Source organism: Channa argus, chromosome 2 (assembly GCF_033026475.1).
Source record: "Channa argus isolate prfri chromosome 2, Channa argus male v1.0, whole genome shotgun sequence".
Taxonomy (NCBI): domain Eukaryota; kingdom Metazoa; phylum Chordata; class Actinopteri; order Anabantiformes; family Channidae; genus Channa; species Channa argus.
Window position 1 is genome coordinate 1,099,316 of NC_090198.1, and position 27,565 is coordinate 1,126,880.

General features: G+C 41.4%; 1 protein-coding gene across 3 annotated transcripts; it reads right to left on the reverse strand.

Moving 5' to 3' along the window:
- Positions 1 to 2,672: 2,672 nt before the first annotated feature.
- fah (fumarylacetoacetate hydrolase (fumarylacetoacetase)) lies at positions 2,673 to 27,222 on the reverse strand. Of its 3 annotated transcripts, XM_067493738.1 has the most exons (15): positions 27,064 to 27,222; positions 25,937 to 26,047; positions 25,440 to 25,561; positions 24,788 to 24,891; positions 24,531 to 24,621; positions 24,120 to 24,217; positions 19,850 to 19,902; positions 19,576 to 19,675; positions 7,104 to 7,234; positions 5,856 to 5,931; positions 5,557 to 5,603; positions 4,371 to 4,472; positions 3,968 to 4,085; positions 3,367 to 3,398; positions 2,673 to 3,112 (listed from the first exon to the last, which is right to left on the reverse strand). In XM_067493738.1, exons 1-14 carry the CDS (start codon positions 27,142 to 27,144, stop codon positions 3,376 to 3,378), a joined length of 1,257 nt encoding a protein of 418 aa, XP_067349839.1. In that variant the 5' UTR covers positions 27,145 to 27,222; the 3' UTR covers positions 2,673 to 3,112; positions 3,367 to 3,375. The 3 variants fall into 3 exon arrangements, with proteins under 3 accessions (XP_067349839.1, XP_067349830.1, XP_067349821.1); XM_067493729.1 differs by lacking the exon at positions 3,367 to 3,398 and having other exon boundaries at positions 24,842 to 24,891; XM_067493720.1 differs by lacking the exon at positions 3,367 to 3,398.
- Between the last annotated feature and the right edge of the window lie 343 nt (positions 27,223 to 27,565).

Here is a 27,565-nt window from a genome sequence, read left to right on the forward strand (position 1 = left end):
CTTCTATTATTCATAACTACTATAACTATTAGGGTTATGTATTAAATTGAATTATTTTAATTTACGTGTAAAATCAATAAAAACTAAGGTAATTCAGTGTTACCATGGTCTCCGTCATCATTTTACATCAATTTCCAAGCTGTGTGCTAAATATGAGAAGCAGGGAGAATGAAATGGTTGCTACAGTTTATGTTGGCATTTGTGCAACTTATGACTGATAATTTATGTTGTGTAGTGTGTCAGCACACGGATTTACTGATTTGCTCTATTTGAATATACACTATAAATATCCACACTGCACATGACGCAGGCTGAGAAAACCTGTGACATTACTAACATAACCACAGTTCAGGAGCCTTGCTGCTGTTATTTCAGATATCTGTCACATGGCTCCCTCTCAGGTGTGAAATTGTCCTCTAAATTCTCCACAGCAAGTCACAGGGAGCGGGTGGGGGTGGGGGGGAGACTGGAGGGATGACGTCTAAAATTCCTGTGGGTCTTGAAGTGCAGAAAGGGTTGGAGTAATTATACAGAAACAGGTTTTCCAAAGCTGTAAAACAGCCAGGAACGTGACTCCCAGCCAGGGATGGGGGAGTGGGGTGGTGGGGGTGCAGGTGGAATAGATGATGAGGTTAGAGGGTATTCAGGCTAATGTGGAAAATGACCAAAGTATTTTACTTGGATGGCAATAACCAAGACTGAAGGCTGTTTGGTGCTCAGGGCATGTTTGGCCACGCTTTGCACAAACACCCTACAAAATATGATTATATTACCAGCGGAGCCACTGATTTATGTAATTTAGAGTCACAAATTAACTTAACACTTAACTTTATACTGTGAGGGAGAAACCCAGAGAACATGTAAAGTCCACAGCCAGCTGACACATTTAAATCCACGTTCTTTCAGCTGTGAGGTAACAGTGAAAACCATCGCAGCATAGTGCTGCCTTGTTTTCTGCCTAATCTTTGAAACTGAACTGAACAGAAAGCTCTGATGTGGACATGTTATCAAGTTTAGTGAAGTCTGTCACTGCTTCCACTGGTTAATAATCTGCCTGCCAGTTTTCCATCACAGAGCTTTGACTAATCCGGCTGAGAGCCCTATACAACCTTCCATTTCCACTGTCATTCATTTCCCTGTAGTTTTTGACCTCAAACCGTGTTCAGAGTAACATTTTAGGAAGTCTACATATTTCTGGTTTCCTCCCACTGAAGAAATAATACACACACACACTCTTAACTTCTTGTTAATTTATGTTCCCAAAGTGAAGATCAGCATCAGGCTAATGTCAACTTTCAGTCAATGAAAGCTTGTTTGCTCCACCTTGATTTTTTTCTGCCATCTAAATCTCTCTCACTCTAAATGGGTCTGACAATACTTGAGTATGTACTGTATGACACAGCTCAGTGAACAGCACATGCATCTCTTTGTCATTGTAAGGGAAATCAATACCAGCAAATGAGTTGGTATTATATTACTTCTGCATCAGCAGATCTACAAAAGAACAGGTCTTCAAGAGGATATCTGTCAGACCCAGTGCAGAGTCACTCCCGGGGCATCATTTCTTAAACTTGCCCAGGCAGCCGATCCACTACATGCTGTACATTCCGGAATAAAAGAGAATGTCACTTTCTAAATAGTTCTGAGCTTCAAACCACATCAGTGAACAGAGCAGACTGTGCTGTCCTCATGTGACCTCAGTCAACATCACCTGTCCATCAGGTCCATCATAGACAGCATTACATCTTTGCCATGCTGACCTTCTGCCCACCGTAAAACCACCAGCTGATTTGTTCAGGAAGCTTGTGCAGGTTGTTTCCTATCTGTTGCTAAAGCTTCTTAGTCGCATTTACATGTGACTCTTTGAAAAGCTGTCTAATCAGCTCAGCTTCCAAGAAGTAGCAATGTGTAAATGACTTTACAGTGATATTAACGTTCACTTGGATAATTCATATTTACATTCAGGGTTCACCCTTCTTTTTTAAGCTCTCTATCTGGGTCGTTAGCTGCCAACTTCACGACCTGCTAACTTTTCCTGCTGTATTGGGGTTGGACAGTGAGTTTATCAGAACTCTTTCTACTGCTCCTACTACTCCTCCTTTACTGATGTAAATGGTTAGAGTGAACTAAAATAGAAGAGCTGCAGACCACGACTGCTGAGAATAGGCTCAGAAACTCAAGAACATTAACAAACACACGCTGACAAACAAGCGGATTTAAATGTTGGCATCAGCTCTTCATGATCCCAAGTGTGTGAGCCTTTGTTACATTTTGTGGACAAGGTGTTGTTAAATTGTTGTGAGGACATTAGTGTGGGTTAAGCGGCTAAGGAGTGCAATGTGTGTTTGTGTGTTTGTGTGTTTGTGTGTGTGTGTGTATTTCATCTGTTGATCATCAGTAAGAAATTAGATGTTTAAAGCAGCCAGAGTGGCAGCCTCAGTGAGCTGGTCTGAAGATTCCGCAACAGGTTTTCTTCCTGTTTTCATCTCTGCCCCCACTGACCTTCACAGCCTGCAGGGAGCCAGCTTCACTGTTGCAGTAATTAGTGATACATAATTACTATTTGTATCAAAGCAGAAAAATTATACTGAATAAAGCTGTGACTAAAGGGAACAGACATCGAATGGCACAGTGAATGAACAGGGAACAAAAACTGCACAAACACAGTGACATTAGAAATGAATGACTTCATTATAAATCAGAACACACACAAAAACATCAACAACACTGATCCTGGTCCAGTGGTCAAACTGGGATGTGATGTGGGACAATCCCTCTGCTAGTGGAGTCGTACATAAAAATGACCAATACCAAGGACAGTGTGAAACTCTACAGAGCCTGGAGTCTGCACGGACTGAATCTAAAAGTAGCTCTTCAATGATTCACTAGAGCAGGAAATGTCTTTTTGACAGAAAGCTGCTGGTTGTACGTTTTCATTCATGAATAGTAAATTTCAAGGTGAGTTACTGTAGTTGTGTGTGTGTGTGTCTGTTCAGTGCTTCACAAACAAACGTTCATGAGTAATAGTGTGTGTTTCAGTGCTGCAGGGCAGGAAGGATGGTTCCAATGCAGGATCCAAAGCCCACCCTGTATCCATCTCCCTGACAGTAACCTGGACCAAGGGAGAGAGTGGACATTACTATAAATATAAATATATACAATATTTATTATGGACACTGTTGTCAAAATAATATTGAAAAAAAAAAAAACAGAAGTCCTGACTTTTAGGAGTTCTAACAAAGTTAAGTATACATTTACTGGCTGTAACAGCCATTTCTCAAGTCATTCTTCAAGTGACTGCGGTGCAGGAAGGGCAATAGAGAGGAGCTACAACCAAATGGTAACTGTAGCTTATTTTAACATTACGTTTGCTCATCACGAGTGGGTCCAAACTGCTTCTGTGAATGGAGAATTTCAAAGTCTGAGAAAAGAATCTCTGATGATGTCATAATGATGTACTAGTTCACAGATTCAACTGAAACCCAGCATTAGAAAGCAGGAGTATGGAAGTAAAAAACGACCTCTCTAATTTCCCCTTAGAAAGAGTCTAATAAAATGTATTTGAGTAACTGGACAAAATTATAAGATCCAAAATTTTTGTGTTTTAAACATAAAGGATTAAAACTCAGAATGTTCATCATCATCATCATCATCATCATCATCATCATCATCATCCTTGTCTGCTTATGTTCACAGTTCATCAAGCAACAAACAGACAACTGAAAGATGAACGTGATGATGACTAAGATAAGCAAAACCAGATCTCACTAGTACTTAAATTTTGTAGTATTTGCTTCATAATTTTATTCCTGTTCTATCTGAACATTGAAGCAAAAAGATCAATACTTCTAAATAATAAAAATAATAACTCCACAATGGCCTTTTTTTTTATATATATAATATATGTGAAAAGTCAGAAGTATCACTACATATATTATCAGTGAATGGCTGCTCATCTGAGTCTGACCTGTAATGGTGACTTCATCTCCATCCTCGAGGAAAGTTCTGGTTTCTCCTTGTCCCAGGTCGATACTTTTGGATCCTCTCCATGACAGCTCCAGCATGGAGCCAAAACTCTCTGGATCCTGTTGGGACACAGTACAGACAAAATGAAACCAACTGTGTATTGATTTTATGGCTTCTTCTTTTCAATATATATAAAGTGATTTACACCCAAAAAGAAAAGGAAATAGGCGTAAATAGAAAGCAATAATCACACATAAAATCAAGTTAAATGAATGAATTTACTCAGTTTACGCTGTAAGCATGAAATGTTTGTACCGTCTTCACCACAGTGCCTCATCAGAATCTACTGGACTTTTACATACACACATGAACAATGAAAAAACTATCCTTGTGCAGACACTTACAGGTCCACTGATAGTACCAGATGCCAGCAGGTCTCCTGGTCTGACATTGCATCCATTCACTGTGTGATGGGCAAGCTGCTGCTTCATGGTCCAGTACATGTACTAGAAACAGAGAAAGATACAGAGATTGGCACAGAGGGAATGTGAGTGAACAGAGACAGTGTATACAGATTCATAGTGGTCTGGAAAAAGGATAAAGGCATGTGTATAAACCTACACCAGGTATTATTCTTCTACTGATGTCAGTCATCGATAAGTCAACTACAAGTTGTTGAAACAAACTAAATTGCTCCCAGTGTTATGTACTGCTGAAAAGATAAGCTGATTAACCAGTTAGACAAATAAAGTAATAAACTAAAACTTGACTATTTACAGTAGCACGGTGGTGGAGTGGTTAACACGACTGTCTGATGGCTAGAAGGTCATGGGATTGTGTCACCAGCTGCCTGTGGCCCTTCTGTGTGGAGTTTGCATGTTCTCCCTGTGCTTGGGTAGGTTTCTTCCCACAGTTCAAACACATGCATGTTTGGTTAATTGTTGACTCTAAATTGCTCGTACGTGTGAATTAATTCCTGTCTGTGTATGTCTCTCTGTGTTGGCATTGAGATAGACTGGAGGATTGTCCAGAGTGTACCCTGCCTCTTGCCCAATGACAGCTGGGATTAGCCCTGCGACCCTGAAGAGGATATAATGGATGGACTGTTCAAAGCAAAACGGTGTAACTATTAATTAATTTATTGGCCACAGTGGAACATGTGCCCTTCCTGCCACAACCCCCCCATTTTAGCAGGGCTCGGGACCGGCACCAGGGCTGGGTGGGGGCACACCTGGTGGGGTGGGATTCAAACCCATTGCCTTCTGAATCGAAGACGTATGCTCTACCACTGATCCACCAGGCCCTGTTAATTAATTCTTCTAAAATGGTCAGGTGTGACCACTGTGGCTTTACTGAAGAACAAAAACCAAGGTGACACAACTAACACCAGGGGAAAGAGACAGACACTACCAGCTGGTGTGTTGAACATTACTGTACAAGAAAGAAGATAAATTAAGATCAGCAGAGCAAGACAAGAAAAAGCTGTGGTCCAACAATAATACTTGCTTTGGTACAGCAGTTTTAAGAACAGGCTCAGAGATGAAATATGCTGTAGTTGTAAAAATAACAGTTTGCACAGAAGATCCTCACCTTAAAGTTTGATTTACAGATGGTTGATGCTTCTGCTATGCCCTGCCCTTAAAGAGCAAACAGAAAAAGTTATTCCCAGGGCAGATGGAAGAAATTATATTTAGTCATTTAGCAGACACTTTTATCCAAAGCGAGTTACAAGTGAGGCAACAAAAATCCTAAAAAAAGTCCTATCAGAAAAGTGATAGGACATTGAGACATACATGAATAAATATGTCTTTAGTGGAGTGTGTGTTTAACCACTGCACGTCAGTACACAGTGAAATAAATACAATTTGTTGGCAATATGTGTACAGTACCTTTTAGTGACACAAGCAGGTGAATGTTGAAGGTGTAAGCATCATTATGTTGCAGGTAGGGAAGGGGGACTGGATCCTGCAGGAGGAAGAGAGAAATAAACAAAGTGAAGAGGAAAGACTGGGGCTCTTGAGGGGCCAAAGGAGGGTCTATTGTTCATTACACATCAAAACCAAAACGTGAGATAATCCTGAACACAAGTGTGTCAAAAATGTAACATTTGTCCTATAGGTGGCACCAGAGGAAAGGCCATGCTGACTTTTATGTACAGAAAAACAGGCATCTTAACTATCTTTGTCATACAGAATATCAGATACCAGTTTAAACCTTAAATCAAGTTCAGGCCGGCACCAGTACAGAGTACTGTGCTGATTCCATCTGTTAACACTATATTTGTCCCAAATCGAACCTTCTATATAGTATAGATGCAGCTTTGTGACTGGCATGTACTGACCCAGAACCTACTGGCTAACCCTGGGTCTATACCGAGCCAGTTCAACTTAGTTAGGCTCTTTTAAAGTTATCTGGCTTCACTGAATTTAACATTGTCCTGGTTAGCTGGTACCATAAGGCGAATTATCAACTAGCCTGTGAAGCCTGAAGCCTGGTTTTTCTTATAGAAGAGGAGTTTTTTATGTGGCATCAGCAGAACAGTGACTGAAGTATATGATACAATAAGAGATAAAACGGTGGACTGGATTATTAAGATGGTCTCATCAAGAACAATTTTAATTTTTGTCTAATCAAGAAACCCACACACTAATATCTAATACTAATATCTAATTCTTTCTGCTATCATAGGGCAGAGAGGAGCTCCTAACGTCACTCTGACTGTTTCAATTAGTATCATAAAAAATAGAAATAGAAATATGGATGTGGAAGTGTGTGGATAATTTTTCTTATAAAGGACCAATTATCATCGCAGAGTCTCTTTATTCTGAGCTACAGAGACTGAATAAGTGTAAAAAAATTGAATTCTGTTATGAATTAAATGCGGGTAATCAGCAGTGGATGGGGCTGGGACAGATGGTTAACGATTGGGTCAGTAGCTCTCAAGAACCAGGGATTGCTACCCCTGTACTACCCACTGCAAAGGACTCACATGTTCATTCTGAAAAATAATGTGAGGCCTGCAAACAGTTTATGTGATCGGTTTCTCACAGTTGCTCTGTATCCTGTGACTCGGGACATTAACTTGGAACATAGATGCTCCTTTTTATTTTAGTGTAAAAAGCGAACGTTGTACTAACCTGAATGGGGTTGGGCTCCACAAAGGGTAACAGCGCCTCCATGGGAACAACCCAGGGTGAGATTGTTGTCCCAAAGTTTTTGCCCAAGAAAGGACCCAGTGGAACATACTCCCATGCTTGGATGTCTCTGGCTGAGAATAAATAAAAGCATCACAGCAAACGTTGAGATGTTTTGGTTTTTTAAAAAAGTCTTGCTACAATCAGGCAGTAACAGGAAATCCAATAAGTTTGATATCATGGATAAAAACTAGAATTGTAAACATGTAAAACATGGTCAAATGAAAATGTGCACAAAATCAAGCTTTCATAACTTTGCCAAAAAAGAACCCACACTCAAAGAGAAACAAATGTCTGATGGAGAAAGCTGCTCTGCAGTCCTGTCTCTCCTAAGTCTAATGCAGCTACTGCAGGAAAAGACAGATGATTTATCAGAACAATAAACAGTTCGCGTCATTTTGCTCGATGAGCCACACAAGCACCACCTGTGTTGCCATTAACTACTTGGCACTGTAAAGCTACTCCTAGGAACATAAACATAAAGCATAAGCATAAATTGCTGGCAAAAAAAGGAAATTTAGGCCATGGACATCAAGACATGGAACCTCCTTTTAATTCAATCAAAATCCAGCATCCTGAATCGGTTTACTAAGCAGGAGAAAGGAGGCCAAGGACTAGTGAGCATCAGAGTACCACCAGCAGATAGAAGGAGTAGCTTATATTGAACAATCCAACCCGTGGCTGGACAAAGCTGGACTACAGGTGCAGGAGGGTGCAATCCCAAGTGATAGCAAATGTCAAAAGCTTAAAGAAGAGTTGTGGAAGATAGAGGTACAGCGGTAGAGGACCTGAGCTTGAAGGAATAGACTGCCAACTTGATCCTACAGTGCATCAAACAGTGCAACAAACACTGTATTGTTCAACCTAGTATAAATACAGTGCATCCAGAAAGTGTTTTGTAATTTTACAGCCTTATTCCAAAATGGATCAAATTCATTATTTTCCTTAAAATTCTACAAGTTTGAAATCTTTCTAAATTTATTAAAAATACCTTTGCCATGACACTCAAAATGAATCTCTGGTACATCCTGTTTCCACTGATCATCCTTACACACACACACTTATGTGTGTGTGTGTGTGTATATATATATATATATATATATATATATATATATATATATATATATATATATATATGTGTGTGTGTGTGTGTGTGTTTCATAATGTAATGCCATGAAACCTGTGCAATAAAATGTTAAATAATACAGTGGCCATGAATTTTACTTTTACAATAATTTCTCACTTTGTAAGTTGAAAGTGTCAGAAAGGTGATAAAGTGGGTAGTGGAGTCAAACTGGAGCATTTTGAGATGGTACTTCATTCACTCCAAAAACATATATAGTATACAGAAACATCTGTCCTGAGTACAGGTAAGTCCCAAAGTCAAAATGGGACACACCTCCAAAGTTGTTTGAGACAGCCAAGATCTTGTGGGACTCCCAGATACAGACTGACAAACTGGTTATGGCCAGCCAGACATTATAGAGGTGGGCAAACAGAAGAGGGTCATAGAGGTCAGTCTGCTCTCAGCTTCATCTCTCAACCACCGTGAGCCTATCAACGAATTACTTAACAAGTAAGCCACTGTGCAAGACAGGAACAGAAAGAAAGAAGTGTAACTTATGTGCATTGATATGAAAAAAATTTTGGATGGCAAAAAAATCATAAGAGCCTTTTGTAAGCTGCGCACAGACCAATCTCCTGAGGGCTTCAGCAGTCAAGTACAAAATGAAAGCAATGTCAGCTCACTTTCAAGTTGCACATTCAGCAGAAATGTCACGGAATAAAACAGTGCTGCAGAGAGAAAATAAACCAAAAAAAGCTGGTGACTGCTGAACGGAAGCATCTGTGCACCATTATTGTAGACACATTATGAGATATCTGAACCAATAAAATCTAGTTAAGAAGAGGAAAGCTACCTTCTGAGCAACAAAACATGGCCCAAGAATCTACTACAGCCTTACTGGGACTGGTGTAGCTTATAGGCAATTACTCTTCTCTACCTCTATAATGTCATTAGCCGGTATCGTGTACTGTAACTGCAACTCAGCAGCAACTCAACTTAAATCAATTATGATTCAATTAAAAAAGATGCAAGTAAAATAAGAAATTACTTACTGGAGTTTTGAGATTTTTCTTTTAAAAGAAGCTTAGGACCACTGACACACAATTATTAGCAAAGCCCAGGAATTTGGTGCACAGGGTTTAATTCATTTTGGGTTCTGAACACAGGCTCAGACTTATATGTACACTACAGGGTTAAAATTTATGGTAATCAGTATATACAGCACATTTAACATTTGGTTGAATATCCCTCAGCAAGTTTTTACGGTGGCCCATAGTTGTCCCTATCATGTACAAATGCAAAAGCGCAACCAAAAAGGAAATGCCCCTGTTTTGCTCCTGTTGGAATATTTTATTTGTGAGGATGACTTCTTTAGTGGAGAGTCTTTAATACACCAGTGCACCAAGGCAGAGATTATGAAGTTTGCTGAACATTATGAAGTTGAAATTCCAGATAAGAAGCTATTAGAGAGTGTAAAAGCTTACTATATTTAAGACATAGTTTAATTGCAAATGGGTTCTTGGCAGACAGCCAGTCAGTGCTTTGGTGTAAGGTTTATTAGCTACCGCAGGAACATTATCATGTGAGCAGCAAAAATAACTAATGCAAAAAGAACTAACAATTAGAGTTAAAGCATCTGAGTTATGAAAAGGAAGTGGAAATGGAACCAATAAAACATAAAACCCCATGTGTCAGATTGGATGTGCAACATTACTGCTTAGAGCTAGTCAAAGAAGGTAAGCTGTCGGGTGGTGTTGAGGTGGATGATGGCCAGGAAGTTAAAGAAATCAGTCACTCATTTTGAATTGGTTAATCTTTGTTTACAAATCAGATCCTGACACCTTCCTTTTCCTGTTTGAGTGAATTGCATATGCTAGTGAGTGGCCTTGATTTAGAACTATGTCGCTTCAATGTCTCCAAAAAGCACAAGAGGCCTTTAACAGCCATTTGGACTGTTAGATAGTAAAAACTATCTAACAGTCAAACTGGCTGTTTTTCTCTAAACGCATATTAATAACGTATTCGTTCTAGGAAAAAATTGGAAAATAAGACTCACGCTGAGTTTGCTCGTGATTTGGTTTCCCAGTTTAACCGTTGGTGTTCATTATCTAAAGTCAGCACCTATGAAGATCTCTGCAACCTTGTAGTTCTAGAACAATTTAGAAATTCATTAATGAATGGAAGGTTAGAACACAAAGTGAGGCAGCAATTTTGGCAGACGAGTATGTTCTGACACACAGGAGGACTTATGACTTAAAGAGTGAAGTCCACTGTACATATGTCTCTTCTATGAGGGCAGTGAGGTCATATTCTTTGCTTTCATATCAGTTGAGTAAGTGTCTCTGGTGCAAAGTAGGAACCAAATTCCCATTCAAATTCTAAGAGATACTGGTGCAGAGGATTCATTTATTCTTGAGTCTTTGCTCCCATTCTCACATGAAGCTGGTACTGGAGACTGTGTTATCATTCTAGGAATAGGACAGGTTCCATTATCTGTCCCAGTGCACAAAGTAAGTCTTATCTGTGGTCTTGTGCAGGCTAATGTATCAGATGGTGTCAGACGTGCATAGGATTTTGGGGATTGATTTGGCAGGAGGTAAGGTGTGGCCTGATGAGGGGTTTCTCTTAGAGAAGCACTTCAGCGTCAGAACGAAAAGTAGATTCTTTCTTAACTGAGTTGTTTAACAACGTTTTACCAGTGTCAGACATGCAGAATTATGCTCAGTGTTACTTATGGACTGTGTGGGACCTCTGCTCTATTCCAAACCTGGAAATACTTATCTGTTGACTGTAATACATCAGGCTACAAGGTACCAAGCTGCTTATCCAATCCACACTATTATTACTATTACTATTCGGCAGTGATCAAAGCTCTGACCTAGTTTATTTCCATATAGAGAATTCCTGAAGTTATCCAGTCTGGTCAAGGTTCCGACTTCACTCCCTGTATGTTTTCCCAGGTGCTTAAACAACTGCATGTAAAGCATAATTGTTCAATTGCATTTCATGCACAGAGTCAGGGAGACTTGAGCAATTTCAAACTCTTAAATCCCTGTTGTGTGCTTATTTCACAGACTTGTCTGATGACTGTGGAGATGGGCAGCGATGATTGCTGTTAGCTGCTGATGAAGTTGTTCAGGAAAGCCCAGGGTTTAGCAAGAATGTTTTAGTGTTTGGACAGAGAGTGTGAGGCGCACTAGCCTGTTTGCAGGCTGGCTGTCTGAAGAAGAAACCCCTTCTAAGTCTTATTGATTTTGTAACCCTACATTTTGACCAAGGTGATTGCGTCGTTGCTCTTTTGCCTTTAGCAAATTCACCTTTCCAGGCAAAGTTCTGTGGCCCTTTTCCAATGGTGTGTGAGCTTTCGGATTTAAATTATTTAATGGAAAAACGCAAGATGAAAACCCAGCTATGCCATGTAAACCTCCTGAAGCCTTATCATTCCCCCGAACTAGAAGTGGCAGAGCAAAAGAGTTCTCAGGTGGTAAAACTAGCATGGTAGCAGTTTCCACTCACCCCGGTCCAGCTTATTTAGAATGTGCTGATGGGGAATTGCTGGCTGATGACAGTCCATTACACAAGGTTGTTTGAAAAATTGAGAAACCTTGGAAAATTTGGACATTGTTGTTGGTCACTTGGACAATGTGAAATGCGAAGAATTAGTTAAAATAATAAGTTATCCATCTCTGTTTTCAGATATCCCGACCCAATCACACTTAATAGAACAGGACCATCCTAAGGACATGTACTGATTACCATAAAGTAAATAAACAATTGAAAAACCTAAATCGTATCCACTACCACTAAATTCAGCCCACAATTTAAATCATTGTTGTTTCATATCGACACCCATCATCACAACAGTTAATTTACAACTTAAAGGATAATATGAGCTCTGTACTTTTTTCCCCTGTAAGTGCAATTTCATAAACAAACTATGAGTGTGAACTTTGCTGTTTGTGCTCTGCACTAATCAGAGGAGCTGTAAGCGTAGACTCAGTCATTAATGAGAATACGGCTGTTTTATTTCTTCTTGCAGTTTGTCGCGGGTCATAAAGCAGTAATAGCTGCTGCTACAAACACACACACTCACATATGCTCTCTGCCAAAGGACTGATTAAAAAAAATACAAGAAATTCTTGTGTTGAAATGCCCCACATTGTCCCTTCTAAATGACTTCATAAATCACAGCTAGTCAGGCTGTGGCAGGGCACACAAGTTTCAGACACTATAGTCAGTAAATTACATATTGAATCAAGCAACTAGAAATATAAACTGACATGTATAAGTGACCATATTGACCATAACAGTGGAACGAAATGAACAAATGCTGTATTTTTTAACCTAGTATGAATACAGTGCTTTGCTTGAGGGTTTGTAATGACATCCTCTTAGCTACAGATGCTGGGGAGACTGTGGTCTTGGTGCTACAGGATCTTACTGCTGCCTTTGACACAGTTGATTTCTCATTTAGAGCAATGGATAGGCATCCGTGGCACTGCTCTGGAGAAGTTTAGGTCATACTTGGCAGAGAGAACTTTTTGTGTACAAATTGATAATGTCCAGTCCTCTTCTGTTCCTCTGTTATAGGGGGTTCCACAGGGCTCAATTATTGGGCCTCTACTTTTTTCCCTCTATCTGCTCCCCTTTGGCTCCATTCTTAGAAAGCATAACTGTCCTTTCCACTGTTATGCAGATGACACTCTGATATATGTGCCACTGAGATAGAAGGATGTCTATTGCATAAGCTCGCTGATGGAGTGTCTTGAGAAATTACGAGCCTGGATGGCCCTTAATTTCCTCCATTGTAATGAAAAAAAGACAGAGGTTATTGTCTTTACTCCAGGTACCAGCAGTGGGCCCCCTCTTGTAGACCTGGGCGCTTTGACACAATTTGTTAAACCTACTGTCACTAATTTGGGTGTTAAAGCACTTTGAGACACTAATCTATGCTTTTATCACAACTTGGCTGGATTACTGTAATTCTCTGTATTTTGGTGTCTCTCACTTGTCCCTGTCCTGTCTTCAGCTGGTACAAAATGCAACATCACCCCAGTTTTAGCATCGCTGCGCTGGCTGCCTGTCCATCTTAGAGTTCATTTTTAAAATTATTTAGCTTGTTTTTAAGTCCTTAAATGATCTTGCTCTGCCCTCCCTCTCTGAGTTGCTATATGTGCACTCCCCCTTCAGGTCGCTCAGGTCTGCTGACCAACTGCTCCTGGACGTGCTGAGGACTCGGCAGAAGCTCAGGGGAGACAGAGCATTTACTGTTGCAGGCCCCAATTTGCAGAATGCACTTCCTTTGCAAGTTAGACAGGCCTCCCCACTGTCTATTTTTAGCTGAAAACTCACTTTTTCTCCCTGGCTTTTGCCCCAGTATGAGTAGGGACTGTACTATTTTATTGTATTTTTATTCTTTTTATCCTTTATTATATGTATTTTATTTTGGCTTTACCATTTTAAATTGTTAAGCACTTTGGTCAGTTTTTGCTGTTTTTTTAAAGTCCTTTATAAATAAAGTTGACTTGGCTTAGTGCTGCATTTGATACCATTGATCATAACATTTTATTACAGAGACTGGAACATGAAATTGGGATTACAGGAACTGCACTAGGTTGGTTTAAATCTTATCTATCTGATAGATAGATGATAGGGTCCCGCAATTTTTTAGCAAACATGCTGTTGCATACTGAGTAGGCCTAATGATTTGGCTAGTCTTAATCTGAAAGGGTTGAGAAAGATGGGTTCAAATGAACTGTGTCGCCTCTCACAAGGACAACATCATCCTGAATTTCGAGGACGACACCGCAGTAATAGGACGCATTGCTGGTGGTGACGAGGCAGCTTACAGGAGGGAGGTGGCCAGTCTGGTGTCATGGTGTGGAGACAACAACCTGACCCTCAACACGGATAAGACGAAGGAAATGATAGTGGACATGCGAAAGGAGAGGAGAACGCATCAGCCACTGTTCATCCGAGAGCTTGAAGTGGAGAGGGTGAGCAGCTTTAAATACCTGGGTGTCCACATCACTGAGGACCTCACTTGGACACCTCATGTCACGCAGCTGGTCAAGGAGGCCCAACAGTGGCTGTATTTTTTGAGGAGGCTGAGGAAGTTTGGCATGTCGCCTAAGATCCTCACCAACTTCTACAGCTGCGTCATTGAGAGTGTCCTGACCAACTGCATCACGGTGTGGTACGGCAGCACTACTGACATGGATCGCAAACGCCTGCAGAGAGTGTTGAAGACTGCACAGAAGATCACCAGGACTCCACTGCCCTCTCTGCAGAGCATCTACCACCACAGAGTCCACAGGAGAGCTGCTTCCATACTCAAAGACCCTTCCCACCCCCAGCACGGACTGTTCACACTTCTACCCTCAGGACGGAGGTACAGAAGTGTGAAATGCAGAACCTCAAGACTGAAGAACTCTTTCTTCCCCTCTGCCATCAGACTCCTAAACAGCTGACAGGAGTTGCAACCATCAACATAACATAACATAACTGTTACACAGACACAACTGTTTACTTGGACACAACTGCTTACGAGTCACATTTTGAATTAGCACACTAATTTTTTTTCAGAAATGCACTACCTCACTTTATTGCCTTTTTAAGAACTGCACTTCTTCTTCTTTTCCTTTCGGCTGCTCCCTTTCAGGGGTCGCCACAGCGAATCATGTGCCTCCATCTAACTCTGTCCTCTGCATCCTCTTCACTCACACCAACTAACTTCATGTCCTCCCTCACTACATCCATAAATCTCCTCTTTGGTCTTCCTCTAGACCTCCTGCCTGGCAGCTCCAACCTCAGCATCCTTCTACCGATATATTCACAGTTTCTCCTCTGAACATGTCCAAACCACCTCAATCTGGCCTCTCTGACTTTATCTCCAAAACATCTAACATGAGCTGTCCCTCTGATGTACTCATTCCTGATCCTGTCCATCCTCGTCACTCCCAAAGAGAACCTCAACATCTTAAGCTCTGCAACCTCCAGCTCTGCCTCCTGTCTTTTCTTCAGTGCAACAGTCTCTAAGCCGAACAACATTGCTGGTCTCACCACCGTCTTGAACACCTTTCCTTTCATTCTCGCTGATACTCTTTTATCACACAACACACCTGACACTTTTCTCCACCTGTTCCAACCTGCCTGCACTCGCCTCTTCACCTCTTTTCCACACTCACCGTTGCTCTGAACCGTTGACCCTAAATACTTAAAGTCCTGCACCTTCTTCACCTCTGCTCCCTGTAACCTCACCGTTCCACCTGGGTCCCTCTCATTCACACACATGTATTCTGTCTTGCTGCGGCTAAGCTTCATTCCTCTGTTTTCCAGAGCAGACCTCCACTTCTCTAGATTTTCCTCCACCTGCTCCCTGCTCTCACTACAAATAACAATGTCATCTGCAAACATCATAGTCCAGGGAGATTCTTGTCTAACCTCATCTGTCAGTCTGTCCATCACCAGAGCAAACAAGAAGGGGCTCAAAGCCGATCCTTGATGCAGACCCACCTCCACCTTGAACTCCTCTGTCACACCTACAGCACACCTCACCACTGTCTTACAGCTCTCATACATGTCCTGCACCACTCTAACATACTTCTATGCCACTCCAGACGTCCTCATACAATACCACAGCTCCTCTCTCGGCACCCTGTCATACGCTTTTTCTAAATCTACGAAGACACAATGCAACTCCCTATGACCCTCTCTGTACTTCTCCATCAGCGTCCTCAAAGCAAATACTGCATCTGTTGTACTCTTTCTAGGCATGAAACCATATTGCTGCTCACAAATGTTCACCTCTGCCCTTAGCCGAGCTTCCACTACTCTTTCCCACAACTTCATTGTGTGACTCATCAGCTTTATTCCTCTGTAGTTGCCACAGCTCTGCGCATCTTCCTTGTTCTTAAAAATTGGTACCAGTACACTTTTCCTCCAGTCCTCTGGCATCCTCTCACTCTCCAAGATCTTGTTAAACAAACTAGTCAAAAACTCTACTGCCACCTCTCCTAGACACTTCCATACCTCCACAGGTATGTCATCAGGACCAACTGCCTTTCCACTCTTCATCCTCTTCAATGTCCTCCTCACTTCACTCTTACTAATCTTTGCTACTTCCTGCTTCACAACAGTCACCTCTTCTACTCTTCGTTCCCTTTCATTTTCCTCGTTCATCAACTCTTCAAAGTTCTCCTTCCATCTTCCCATCACACTCCTGGCACCTGTCAATACATTTCCATCCTTATCTTTAATCACCCTAACCTGCTGCACATCCTTTCCATCTCTATCTCTTTGTCTGGCCAACCTGTACAAATCCACCTCTCCCTCTTTAGTGTCCAACCCATCATACAAGTCCTCATATGCTCTTTGTTTGGCCTTTGCCACCTCTATCTTCACCTTACGCTGTATCTCCCTGTACTCCTGTCTACTCTCTTCAGTCCTCTCAGTGTCCCACTTCTTCTTAGCTAACCTCTTTCTCTGTATACACTCCTGAACTGCCTCGTTCCACCACCAAGTCTCCTTGTCCGCTTTCCTCTTTCCAGATGACACACCGAGTACCCTCCTACCTGTCTCCCTGATCAAATTAGCTGTAGTAGTCCAGTCATCTGGAAGCACCTCCAAACCACCCAGAGTCTGTCTCAGCTCCTCCCTGAAAACTAAACGACATTCTTCCTTTTTCAACTTCCACCACTTCGTCCTCTGCTCTGCCTTAGTCCTCCTTATCTTCCTCACCACCAGCATCATTTTGCACACCACCATCCTGTGTTGTCTGGCTACACTCTCCCCTACCAATGCTTTACAGTCACTGATCTCTTTCAGATTACAACGTCTACATAAGATGTAGTCTACCTGAGTGCTTCTCCCTCCGCTCTTGTACGTCACCCTATGTTCCTGCCTCTTCTGAAAGAAAGTGTTTACTACAGCCATTTCCATTCTCTTTGCAAAGTCAACCACCATCTGACCTTCTGCGTTCCTGTCCTGAACACCAAACCTGCCCATAACAGTCTCATCACCTCTGTTCCCTTCACCTACATGCCCATTGAAATCTGCACCAATGACAACTCTCTCACTTCTGGGGATGCTCTGCATCACTTCATCTAACTCACTCCAGAATTTCTCCTTCTCTTCTAACTCACATCCTACCTGTGGGGCATAACCACTCACAACATTGAACATCACCCCTTCAACTTCCAGCTTCAGGCTCATCAACCTGTCTGATACTCTTTTCACCTCTAGAACATTCCTCACAAAATCCTCTTTCAATATAACTCCTACTCCATTTCTCTTCCTATCTGACCCATGGTAAAACAACTTGAACCCTGCTCCTAAGCTTCTAGCCTTGCTACCTTTCCACCTGGTCTCCTGGACACACAGTATGTCCACCTTCCTTCTCTGCATCATGTCGATCAACTCCCTAGCCTTCCCTGTCATAGTACCAACATTCAAAGTCCCTACTGTCAGTCCTACATTCTTAGCTTTCCTCTTCTCTCTCTGCCTACGAACACACCTTCCTCCTCTTCTTCTTCGTCTTCGACCAACAGTAGTCCAATTTCCACCGGTACCCTGTAGGTCAACAGCACCGGTGGCGGTCGTTGTTAACCCGGGCCCCGACCGATCCGGTATGGAAGTCTTTGTCACGATTCGCATGTTTGATTTGGCATGTGTTTTACGTCGGATGCCCTTCCTGCCACAACCCTCTGCATTTATCCAGACTTGGGACTGGCACAAGAAGACACTGGCTTGTGCCCCCTTGCGGTTGCATTTTTTAAGAACTGCACTACCTCCCTAAAAAGCTTTAAATTCATTCAAAATGTGCAGCAGGAGTACTGACTGGAATTAGCAAAAGAGATCATATGTTGTTTTGTTGTTGCGTTTTGTTGCTCTTTTCTTTCCTCTCTCCACTTTCCACTCCCCACAACCAGTCAAGGCAGATGGCCACCAACCATTAGCCCGACTTTGCAGGTGGTTTCTTCTATTTAAAGGGATCTAAACTTCAAGGCATCAATGTTTGACACCTATAGCAATATAAAGCCTAGAGTCCACTTAGGGAGTTGGTCCTAATGCTTCTATGGTCCAACACAGGACCTTCCTACGGGATACAAAGGCTCAACTCCAGAGCGAGATGTTGTGTGGTTTAATAATGATTGTTTCACTACATTCCACACATTTGTTATAGTAAGGAGGTATGTAAAATTGTTTATACTGAGTATTTTATGTTTTAATTTAACTTTATCCTTAATTTGTAGTCCCAAACCTAACCAAGCTGTGTTGGTGCTAGAATCAACCAAACTCTGACGTTTCCACAACTAGGTCTGACACATAAGCACCATCGTTGCTGTGGTTTCAAATAGTGTTGCTCCTGGGGCATCCAATGGTAACACTGAGGTAACTCTGACACTGGGGAATGAGAATGTGTTGCTCATACTAACCTTGAGAAAGTCAAACTACATAAATGTATATCATTGCCTTGACTACTATAATTCAGTGTATTCAGATTTTGGCCAAGAAAAAACTAAACAAAAAAATATTCCAGTAGTTACAGTAGTATAAAAAGCAGCTGTTAGATTTAAACAACTTTACAAAATGACACATGAGCCCTATTTTCACCTCCCTTCACTGGCTACCAGTCAATTTTAGAACTGATTTTAAGATGTTACTGATCACACGTAAAGCAGTCCGCGGCTTGGAGTGGACTTTTTACTTTGTTGTTATTATAAATTTCTTTTCGGAATAAAAGTTTTTTTTCATTGCCATTTACTCAACAAATAAGAAATGAGTTACTTTGGTTTAGTGGAAAGAGGAACACTACCACCTATGCTCTTGCCAGAGCTTTCCAAATGAATATACTGTAATCCTACATATTCCTGCTCATGGTGAGGATGATTCCCTCTGCCATTTCAGTCCGAATAAATCTGATGTGACTCCGTATAGTTATAAGCTAAATTAATAAACAAGTGTACTTCTAAGTGAAATGCCACTGCTAATTAGAGATGTTGATGTGAACCTTGGCTTCAAATATCAGACCAGTCACACAGACAATATTAGTATCTATCCTGAAATACATATTTGATTTCTTAACACTTTTTTTGTACAACAAAAACCTCCTCTAACCTTCTGTATGTACTTCACTTCTACCACTGACGATGTATTAATTTGCGGAGCAGCAGTTTAAATAACAATATAATGTGCTTTTGTTGCATGTTTAAAGAAACTTGCAGGAAATTTTTGGTGATTTCCTACCACTGCATACAGTCCAAGCTTAGCCAGGATGTGAGGGAACCATAAAACCATCCTCAATCAGCAAAGATGATGTTAGTGTGATGTCTTGTGCAAAGCTCTTACCACTCCAGTCATTCATGAGCACCATGCCAAAAATGTGTTCATGGGCTTTGTTGATAGGAATGGGCTCCCCAATCTTATTCCCACCTCCAACAAAGAAAGCCTAGCAATAAAAAAAAAAAGCAGTTCAATACAACAGCTATGATATAGTGATGTTTTCCATTGTGTGATGATGAATGTAACACTGACTGATGGAAGGCAACTGAGAAATTATGGTATTTTAGCATGTATCAAACATTACAAACATGTGATAAGATTAAATAAACACTGATATCACCATCTCCAGCTCAATGTCCAACTGCTTGGATGGGCCAAACACCGGAGGTTTCACTAAGAGAAGGGAAAAGACAAACATGTTTGTCATCAGCTGTATTTTTTAATTACTGTACAATTTGCTCTAATAATCAATCCCCTAACGGGTTTTCACTTCACACTTGGAGGAAGAATCCTGGTTGACATAAGGCAAACTAATACATTTAGGAGTTAATGGTGCCACAGTTTACAGTGCATCCAGAAAGTATTCACAGCGCTTAACTTTTTCCGACATTTTGTTATGTTACAGCCTTGAATTAAATAATGAATCAAATTTATTATTTTCCCTTCAAAATTCTAAAAACCATACCCCATAATGATAAAGTGAAAGAAGTTTGTTTGAAATGTTTGCAAATGTATTAATAATAAAAAAAGAAAGAAATCACATGTACATAAGTATTCAGGGCCTTTGCCATGACACTCAAAATTGAGCTCTGGTGCCTTCTGTCCGTAGACATCTGTGACAATAAAACCATACTATTTGTCCATTTTGCCTTTTTGGTTCCCCTCACTTTTACAGAAGTCGGGTTAGTTGAAGGGTTTTATGGCCACAGGGAGAAAGGATCTCCTGTGTTGTTCTGTGGAGAACTTGACTGATCAGTCGCTGGCAGAAATTGCTCCTCTGTGCAGCCAGCACACAGTGGAGTGGATGGGACTGATTGTCCGGTATTGAGACGGGTTTGGACAACATTCTCCTCTCAGCCACAACATGAGGAGGGTCCAGTTTCTCCCCCAGAACAGAACCAGCCCTCCTTATTACTTTGTCCAGTCTGTTGCTGTCCACCACCTTTATATTGCTGCCCCAGCAAACCACAGCATGGAAGATGGAGCTGGCTACCACAGACTCATAAAACATCCACAGCATGGTGCTGCAAATGTTGAAGGACCTTTGTCTCCTTAGAAAATACAACCTGCTCTGTGTTTTCCTGTATATTGATGCTGCATTAACTGACCAGTCTAGTTTACTGTCCACGTGGACACCCAGGTATATGTACTCTGAAACTACATCCACCCCCTCTTCCCATATGGAGAGGGGATTGACAGGAGTCCCAGACTTCCTGAAGACCACCACCAGTTCCTGATGTCAATGTGGAGATGATTGTGATCACACCAGTTAACAAAACTGTCTCTATACTCTGTAATATCCAAGCTGTATACATCAAGTTACCTCTGAATGTGGCAGGATTCTGAGTTGTACATGACGTCAGAGGTATACGAGGTGAAGATAAAGGGAGATAGAACTGTCCCTTGGGGAGCACCTGTGCTGCAGGTCACAGTGTTAGACAAACTGTTCTGCAGATGGACATAGTTACAGGTCCTTAAAAATCCCCAGGCTTGTCGACGTGGGTGTAGATGTGGTGTAGCAGGTGGATGAGCGCGTCCTCCACCACCAGCTGAGGCTGATAGGCAAACTGGAGGTGATCCAAAGATGCTTTTACCAGGAGCTGGAGGAAGTCAAGGACCCGTCTGATGTAGGAAGTTAAATCCATAGGTCTGTATTCCCTTGGGACACTGTGTATTCCATGGGTCACTTTCAGTGCTGGCACCTGGGATGATGTGTTCCATCCCACAGGCAGCCTCTCCAGCTGCAGGTTGAAAATGTGAAGGATCATCAGGACCTCCAGCTTTTATGGGGTGAAGCCTGCATAGCTCTCTCCTCGCCTGGTCTGCTGAGATGGTCATTGCTGCAGAGACAGGAGTGGTGATTGAGTCATGCAGGGGAGAGACGTGAGCTCCTTGGGGGGATGGATATGAGGCACATCAAATCTATTGAAAAAGGGCTTAACAGTTCACAGTGCATGTCAGAGCACAAACCAAGCCAATTAGTCCAAGGAATTGTTTGTAGGCCTCTGAGACAGGATTGTATCGAAGAACAAATCTGGGGATAGGTACAGAATAATATCTGCAGCTGGCCAAAGTGAGCGATTGAGAGAGCAAGACCTTAGTCAGCGAGATGACCAAGAACCTGATGGTCAAGTGTTTCTCTGTGTAGAGAGAAGAACCTTCCAAAAGAACAACCATCTCTGCAGCACTCCACCAATCAGGCCTGTATGATAGAGGGGCCAGACGGAAGCAACTCCTCAGTAAAAGGCACATGACAGGCTGCCCGAAGGACCATGAGAAACAAATTCTATGGTCTGATGATTCAAATTCTGAACTTTGTGGCCTGAATGCCAAGTGTCATGTCTTGAGGATACCAAGTACCACTGACTACCTGGCCAATACCATCCCTACATTAAAGCGCAGGGGCAGCATCATGCTGTGGGAAAGATTTTCAGGGCCAGGAACTGGGAAACTCAGGATGAAATCTAGTAATAATCTAATAATCTAGTTCAAAATAAGGCTGTAACATAAAATGTGAAAAAAGTTAAACGCTGTGGAGACTTTCTGGATGCACTGTATGTTTGATTTGCTACACCTAGAGCTAGAGAAATAGCTTCCTTTATTAAATCTACAGAAATACTCATACACAGTCATACCATCTGGATTATGCAGCGTTCCGGCTACTTTCCAGTACTTGATGAATAAAGCAGTGTCTGGGTTAGCTGGACGCTCAGTGTATTTGGATGATGTTGTTATCTAAAGTGGCACCTGGGAGGCACATCAGGTCAAAGTCAGGTTCAACCTGTTAAAGCTAAGGTGCTAGCTATTAATCAGTTTCCTACTCTGACCACTTCCTGGGTATGGTGGGTTACTCCAGAGAATTTAGTATAACTTTGTCCACGGTAGTAGCACCTCCCGTTGCCCTTCTCAGTACAAAAGTTAAATTCAACGGATCCCCTGAATGTCAGAGAGCATTTGAGTCTGGGAAGTCACTGGTGTGTTCTGCCCCTGTTTTGTTAGATCCACAGTTGAATCAACCTTTGAAGTTATTTGTGGATGCCAGTAAAGTTGGAGCTGGTGCAGTGCTAATGCAGGCTAATGCAAATGGTGTTGACTGTCCAGTGAATTTCTTTTTCAAAAAGTTTGATTCAAATGAGCAGGTAGCTGGTGGGTGGATTTGGAAGGCTGGTTGCCTGTTGCTGTGGCAAATGGGCGGAGTCTCTAAAAAGGCATAGAATGCAGCCATTTTGAAGCTTTTTCTGTCTTTTCTGGAGTCTGGGATTGTCCTCAGTCTACCTCCCACCTCCTGATTTGCTGATCTTTTTCAACACCCACCCACCACCATATTCCATCCATTCACACCCGTCACATTCAATCCTGAATTTTGCTCGACTAACACACCCAGCCAGCTGGTAACACCCATAGGTTCAGTGTCACCATAGCAGATCAATAATCCACATGTTGATTTAGCACAGTTTTTACACTGGATGCCCTTCCTGGGGGATGGGGATGGGCTGATGGGCATGCAGTGTCTTGGCCAGGGGAAGTATTGATTGAGGCCGATTTAAAGTAGATATAGCTCTACTTTTGTAATAATTCATCTGATGCAAATGGGGGTTGTTCATGTACAAAGAATCGCCACACAAATCTGCAGCTCTCCCTGCTTGTTATCTGTAGTTATCTCAATGTAAATTGTAAGTTTTGTCCATTTTATGTTAATTCTAATAACTTGTACTGTCTAGTTTTGATTTTTACACCACTTTATAATTTATAAACAGGAGTCTGACTTACTAAAATACTATAATATAAATGCAGCGGATGTTTTTCATGTCAAAACGAAAACCCAAATCTTTGTGAAATGTAAAAACAAAGAAAAATAAATTAGTGATTAGCTGTTAGCATATCTGCATATCAATGATATGTCAATGTTGTGTTGACAACTTTTTTGCCACATCTAAGTAGACATAAAATCAGTTCCTGTAGGTTTAAGAACAAGCTGAGGGTTAGAGTTAGATCTAGTATCAGTGATCTGCCCCCCTAAGTTACAAATCTCATGTCCTTTCAGTGACGCTACAGTACAGGGTGCCTGTGGTGCAGGAAGGTAGAGCGGTGGTCCACTATTCTCAAGAGCATTTTGGTTTTCTCCAGGTTAGTTGTAATCTTCTTCTCCTGGTAATATCAGGTGCACAAATTTGAGTAAGGACTTATTAATTTGTTTGATAAACATTTTCTTGATACATGCATTCAGAGCCAAGTATGAGGAGGGTCCACTCTGCCAATGTGATGTCAATTAAGGGAGCATTCATATGGTTGGTACTGTATTAATTTGTTCATCCTTTCACAATGTTTCAGTGAGCAAAATGTTAAGACATCAGAACCAAACAATGGTGAATATACATGCAGGCTCTTACTTGGGTCAGGTCTCATCTGGCCTGATGGACGGTGGATCTTAGTCCCAGAAACTACTATTGATGATGCTCTGCCGTGGTACCCGACTGGAAGCCTCAACCTGCAAAACACAAACCCCAACAGTAACCACACAGGCTGCAAAGCCTGACTTAGTTTCATTCACTGTTGTTTTGCTGTATTGGCAATGAGCTCAGGCAGAAACACCAAAAGCACCATATAGGACGTCCCAGTCCTGCCCAGGGATTGAAGTACAGCCTTGCAAGAGCAACAATTTCTTAGTGTCAAAGATTCAAACTTGCTGAAGCAAAGTTTGCAAAAGTTAGCTACATATATATAGGATGCTTCTGCAGCCATGTTTCAGTGTTTAGATGCACACAAAACACTAGGAATGTGTCAGTTTTATGGATGTGTACCAGTTTGGCATCAGAGCATTCTCCTTCCCCCGGAACATGATACCAACATTAGTGGCGTGGTCTCTAGAAGAGTAGAAGTCAGTGTAATCGCCTGTGAAAAAGAGTTAGAAGAGTTTAGAAGAGGAGCTGAAGACTGAAATAGTTACATCTACTGCCTTTGCCCTTTTGGCTGAGATCTATCAGCACAAACCTGAAGCAAGTTAGAAGGTACAGAAATGTGTGAATAAACACTGCCCCCTGGTGCTGATGTGCCTTACGGTTATAAATCAGCCTACACAAGCTGAACAGCCCTGATATTGGGAGAGGCTCACCAATGTCTGCAGGAAGATGCATGGTGGCTGTGCTCTGATGGACAAATGCTCTGTGGGGGACAAAAAAAAAAAAAAAAAAAAGAAGTCTTGGATGAAATAAAATGACCCGAGAAATGAGACTAAGTTCAAGATTTCAAATTTAAGGGTTTTTCTCTTTTTCTCTCCACCATGTGACTTTGCATCTAAAAAATCTTTTGTGTGGCTCAGAGGCCAATAGAAAATACAAAATCACCTATTCAAATGACAATAACTGAACAGCAGAGAAGTCCAGCTTTAGGTTTATTAACTCATCCATATATGTGCATGACAGCAGTAAATACAGTGAGAGGAAATGTCCCTTTTTCTGTAAGTTAAACAGAAGGGTGAGTGCAAACCAACTTGGATGAAAAGTCGACTTGCAGGTAAAATTCCAGCAAAGTAGTCAAAGTAACACGGTTGTTAAAAGTGACCAATAACTAGCAAACATGGCAGATAAGTTATTATGGATAACCACAAAACCACTATACTTTACTATAGTAAATACAACAGCAGCAATATGGCCAAGAGACAACTGAAGACTGGGTACGTTTTTTCACTACTCGGCTCTAAACAGACTGACCTGCTCCGAAGGCTGACATCATCTCTCAGTGTGCTCTCATTGGCTGATAGCAGCACTTGTAAGGTCCTTCTAGCTTCCCTCCAAGCTTCATAACCAAGAGCCATGCAAGCATTCAGTGTGGGCTTGTAAGGAAACGGATAAGAATTGACATATGATACATGAAGCATCCCTTCTTACTATCAGCTGACATATTTCCAGAACATAAAATGACATAAGTAGCAGGTCTGAGAGACCACCATGCCTTTATGACATATTAATAATGTTTTGCATGTACAGACGTTAGTGTGTGCAAAATGTGCACACAACTGCAGTAAGGAGCAGATTCACTTAGCCCAGTTGTGATAGCACTATAGCAATATATACTGCATAATATACTGTGTTTGATATTGTACAATGATTACACCACTATGATGTTGCACTGTACTTGTGTATCCTACTAAACGGGTAAAGTGTGTTGTGGAGCTGTTTTTCAGATAATTCCTGGTGATTAAACTAACCTGGTCAAAGACATCCTGATGTTTGGAAAGCACAGGTCCTCGAAACAAAGACTTGATCACACTGAGGTCCAGTATCTGGTCTCCAATGGCAACACCAATACGATGTTTGGGCTGGGGAAATAAAGCACACTCTTACACGAAGTCTTACACAAATCGTCTGCAGTAGAGTTTTGTCTTTAGTAGTTCAATAATTCAAGTCACTACTTATTTTACTCAGTTGCCAGGATGAAACATATTTTCCCTCTGATAATAATTTCAATTTGATTGATTTGATTTAATAATTATACTTCATAAATTATTTTGGTAAGGGATATAACATTTGAGGATTTTGAAATGAAAGGTGGAAAGGCACCCAAGTTGCACTGGCTGCCAGCACACCTGGACATACTGTATCCCTCAACACACCTCAAGTGTTACACCTCATGTTATCATGCTCCAGACTCTGCCATCATGGCTACAATGTGAAACATGTTTATTTTATACCTCAGAAAAATGTTGTAACCAGCTGAGGTTTGGGTTCTGATAAGTATATGGGCCTTTTCTACCTTTTGGTAGTCAAATCACTTTACACTGCTTGTTATTCACCCATTCGCACTCACAATCACACACACTCTGACACTAATGGAGGAGCTGCTATGCAGCTGGCACCTAAGCTGGGGTTCAGTGCCTTGCTTAAGGCATTGAACCAACAACCGCTTTACCTTCCTGCGGCACATTCGCCCCGGTCCTGATAAGGACGTACTGAAGTAACAATGCTTACATTTTAAAACCATTAAGAAAACAGCTGTATCTCAAAGTCCAGCTCTATCTCATCACACACAAAATTTGATCTCCTCCTCAGACTTTTACTGTACTTTTAGCTGCTCCAATTGCCTCATTATAACACATATAAATGGTGCACTTAGTTGAAGCTGGATTATTTAAAGGGTAATGCCAGACATTTAATAGGAGGATTTTATTTCAACCATCAGCAAATTATGACTATTCTAAAAAGAATACAATTTTTATCATTGACCTGAAATTCTCTTTTTGAGAATCATGACCAAACGTTCTCCCAGTGTCTTAATGAAGCAATGCTCAGTTTTTTCTCTTTACAAACCCAGAATAATAAAGGAAAGTGCACTTACATCATCAGGAGTGGAGAATATTCCATAAGGGAGGTTGTGGAAAGAGAAATCCGAAGTTTCATCTACTTTTATAAAGGACATTTTGTCTTTAGCAGTTGTATAGCAATCAGCCTTAGCGAGTTACTGAGTGACTGAGCAGCAGCAGTAAGAGCTTCCAGATGTTTAACTTTGGACAGGCCCGCCTCCCCCTGCACGGCCAATCACGTGCTGCCCACAGTATCCACCCCAATGCAGACCTCAGGGCTTTAATGCAATCCAGCATGCGAAATGACTCAGCAGCATTCCAGCATGGATGGAAGATGGAGAGGGGGAATAAAAAAACCCAGAAACCCAAACAAGAGGGTTAATATGTGTTAGAAAAGACATTATTTTAGTTAATGACGGATAAACTAAAACAAACTTTAATTAAAAGAAATGGGCTGATGCTAATGCATTTTAAACTAAAATCAATCAGTGACATATACAGTAGTTGACAGCAAACATAGTCAATTAATGGACACAT

Coding starts and splice junctions, on each gene's coding strand:
- fah (XM_067493720.1), bottom strand. CDS start 27,144: ATGTCCTTTATAAAAGTAGATGAAACTTCGGATTTCTCTTTCCACAAC. Junction 5,604..5,855: donor CCTGCTTGTGTCACTAAAAG/GTACTGTACACA, acceptor TTGCTCTTTAAG/GGCAGGGCATAGCAGAAGCA. Junction 4,473..5,556: donor TCTGTAAATCAAACTTTAAG/GTGAGGATCTTC, acceptor CTCTGTTTCTAG/TACATGTACTGGACCATGAA.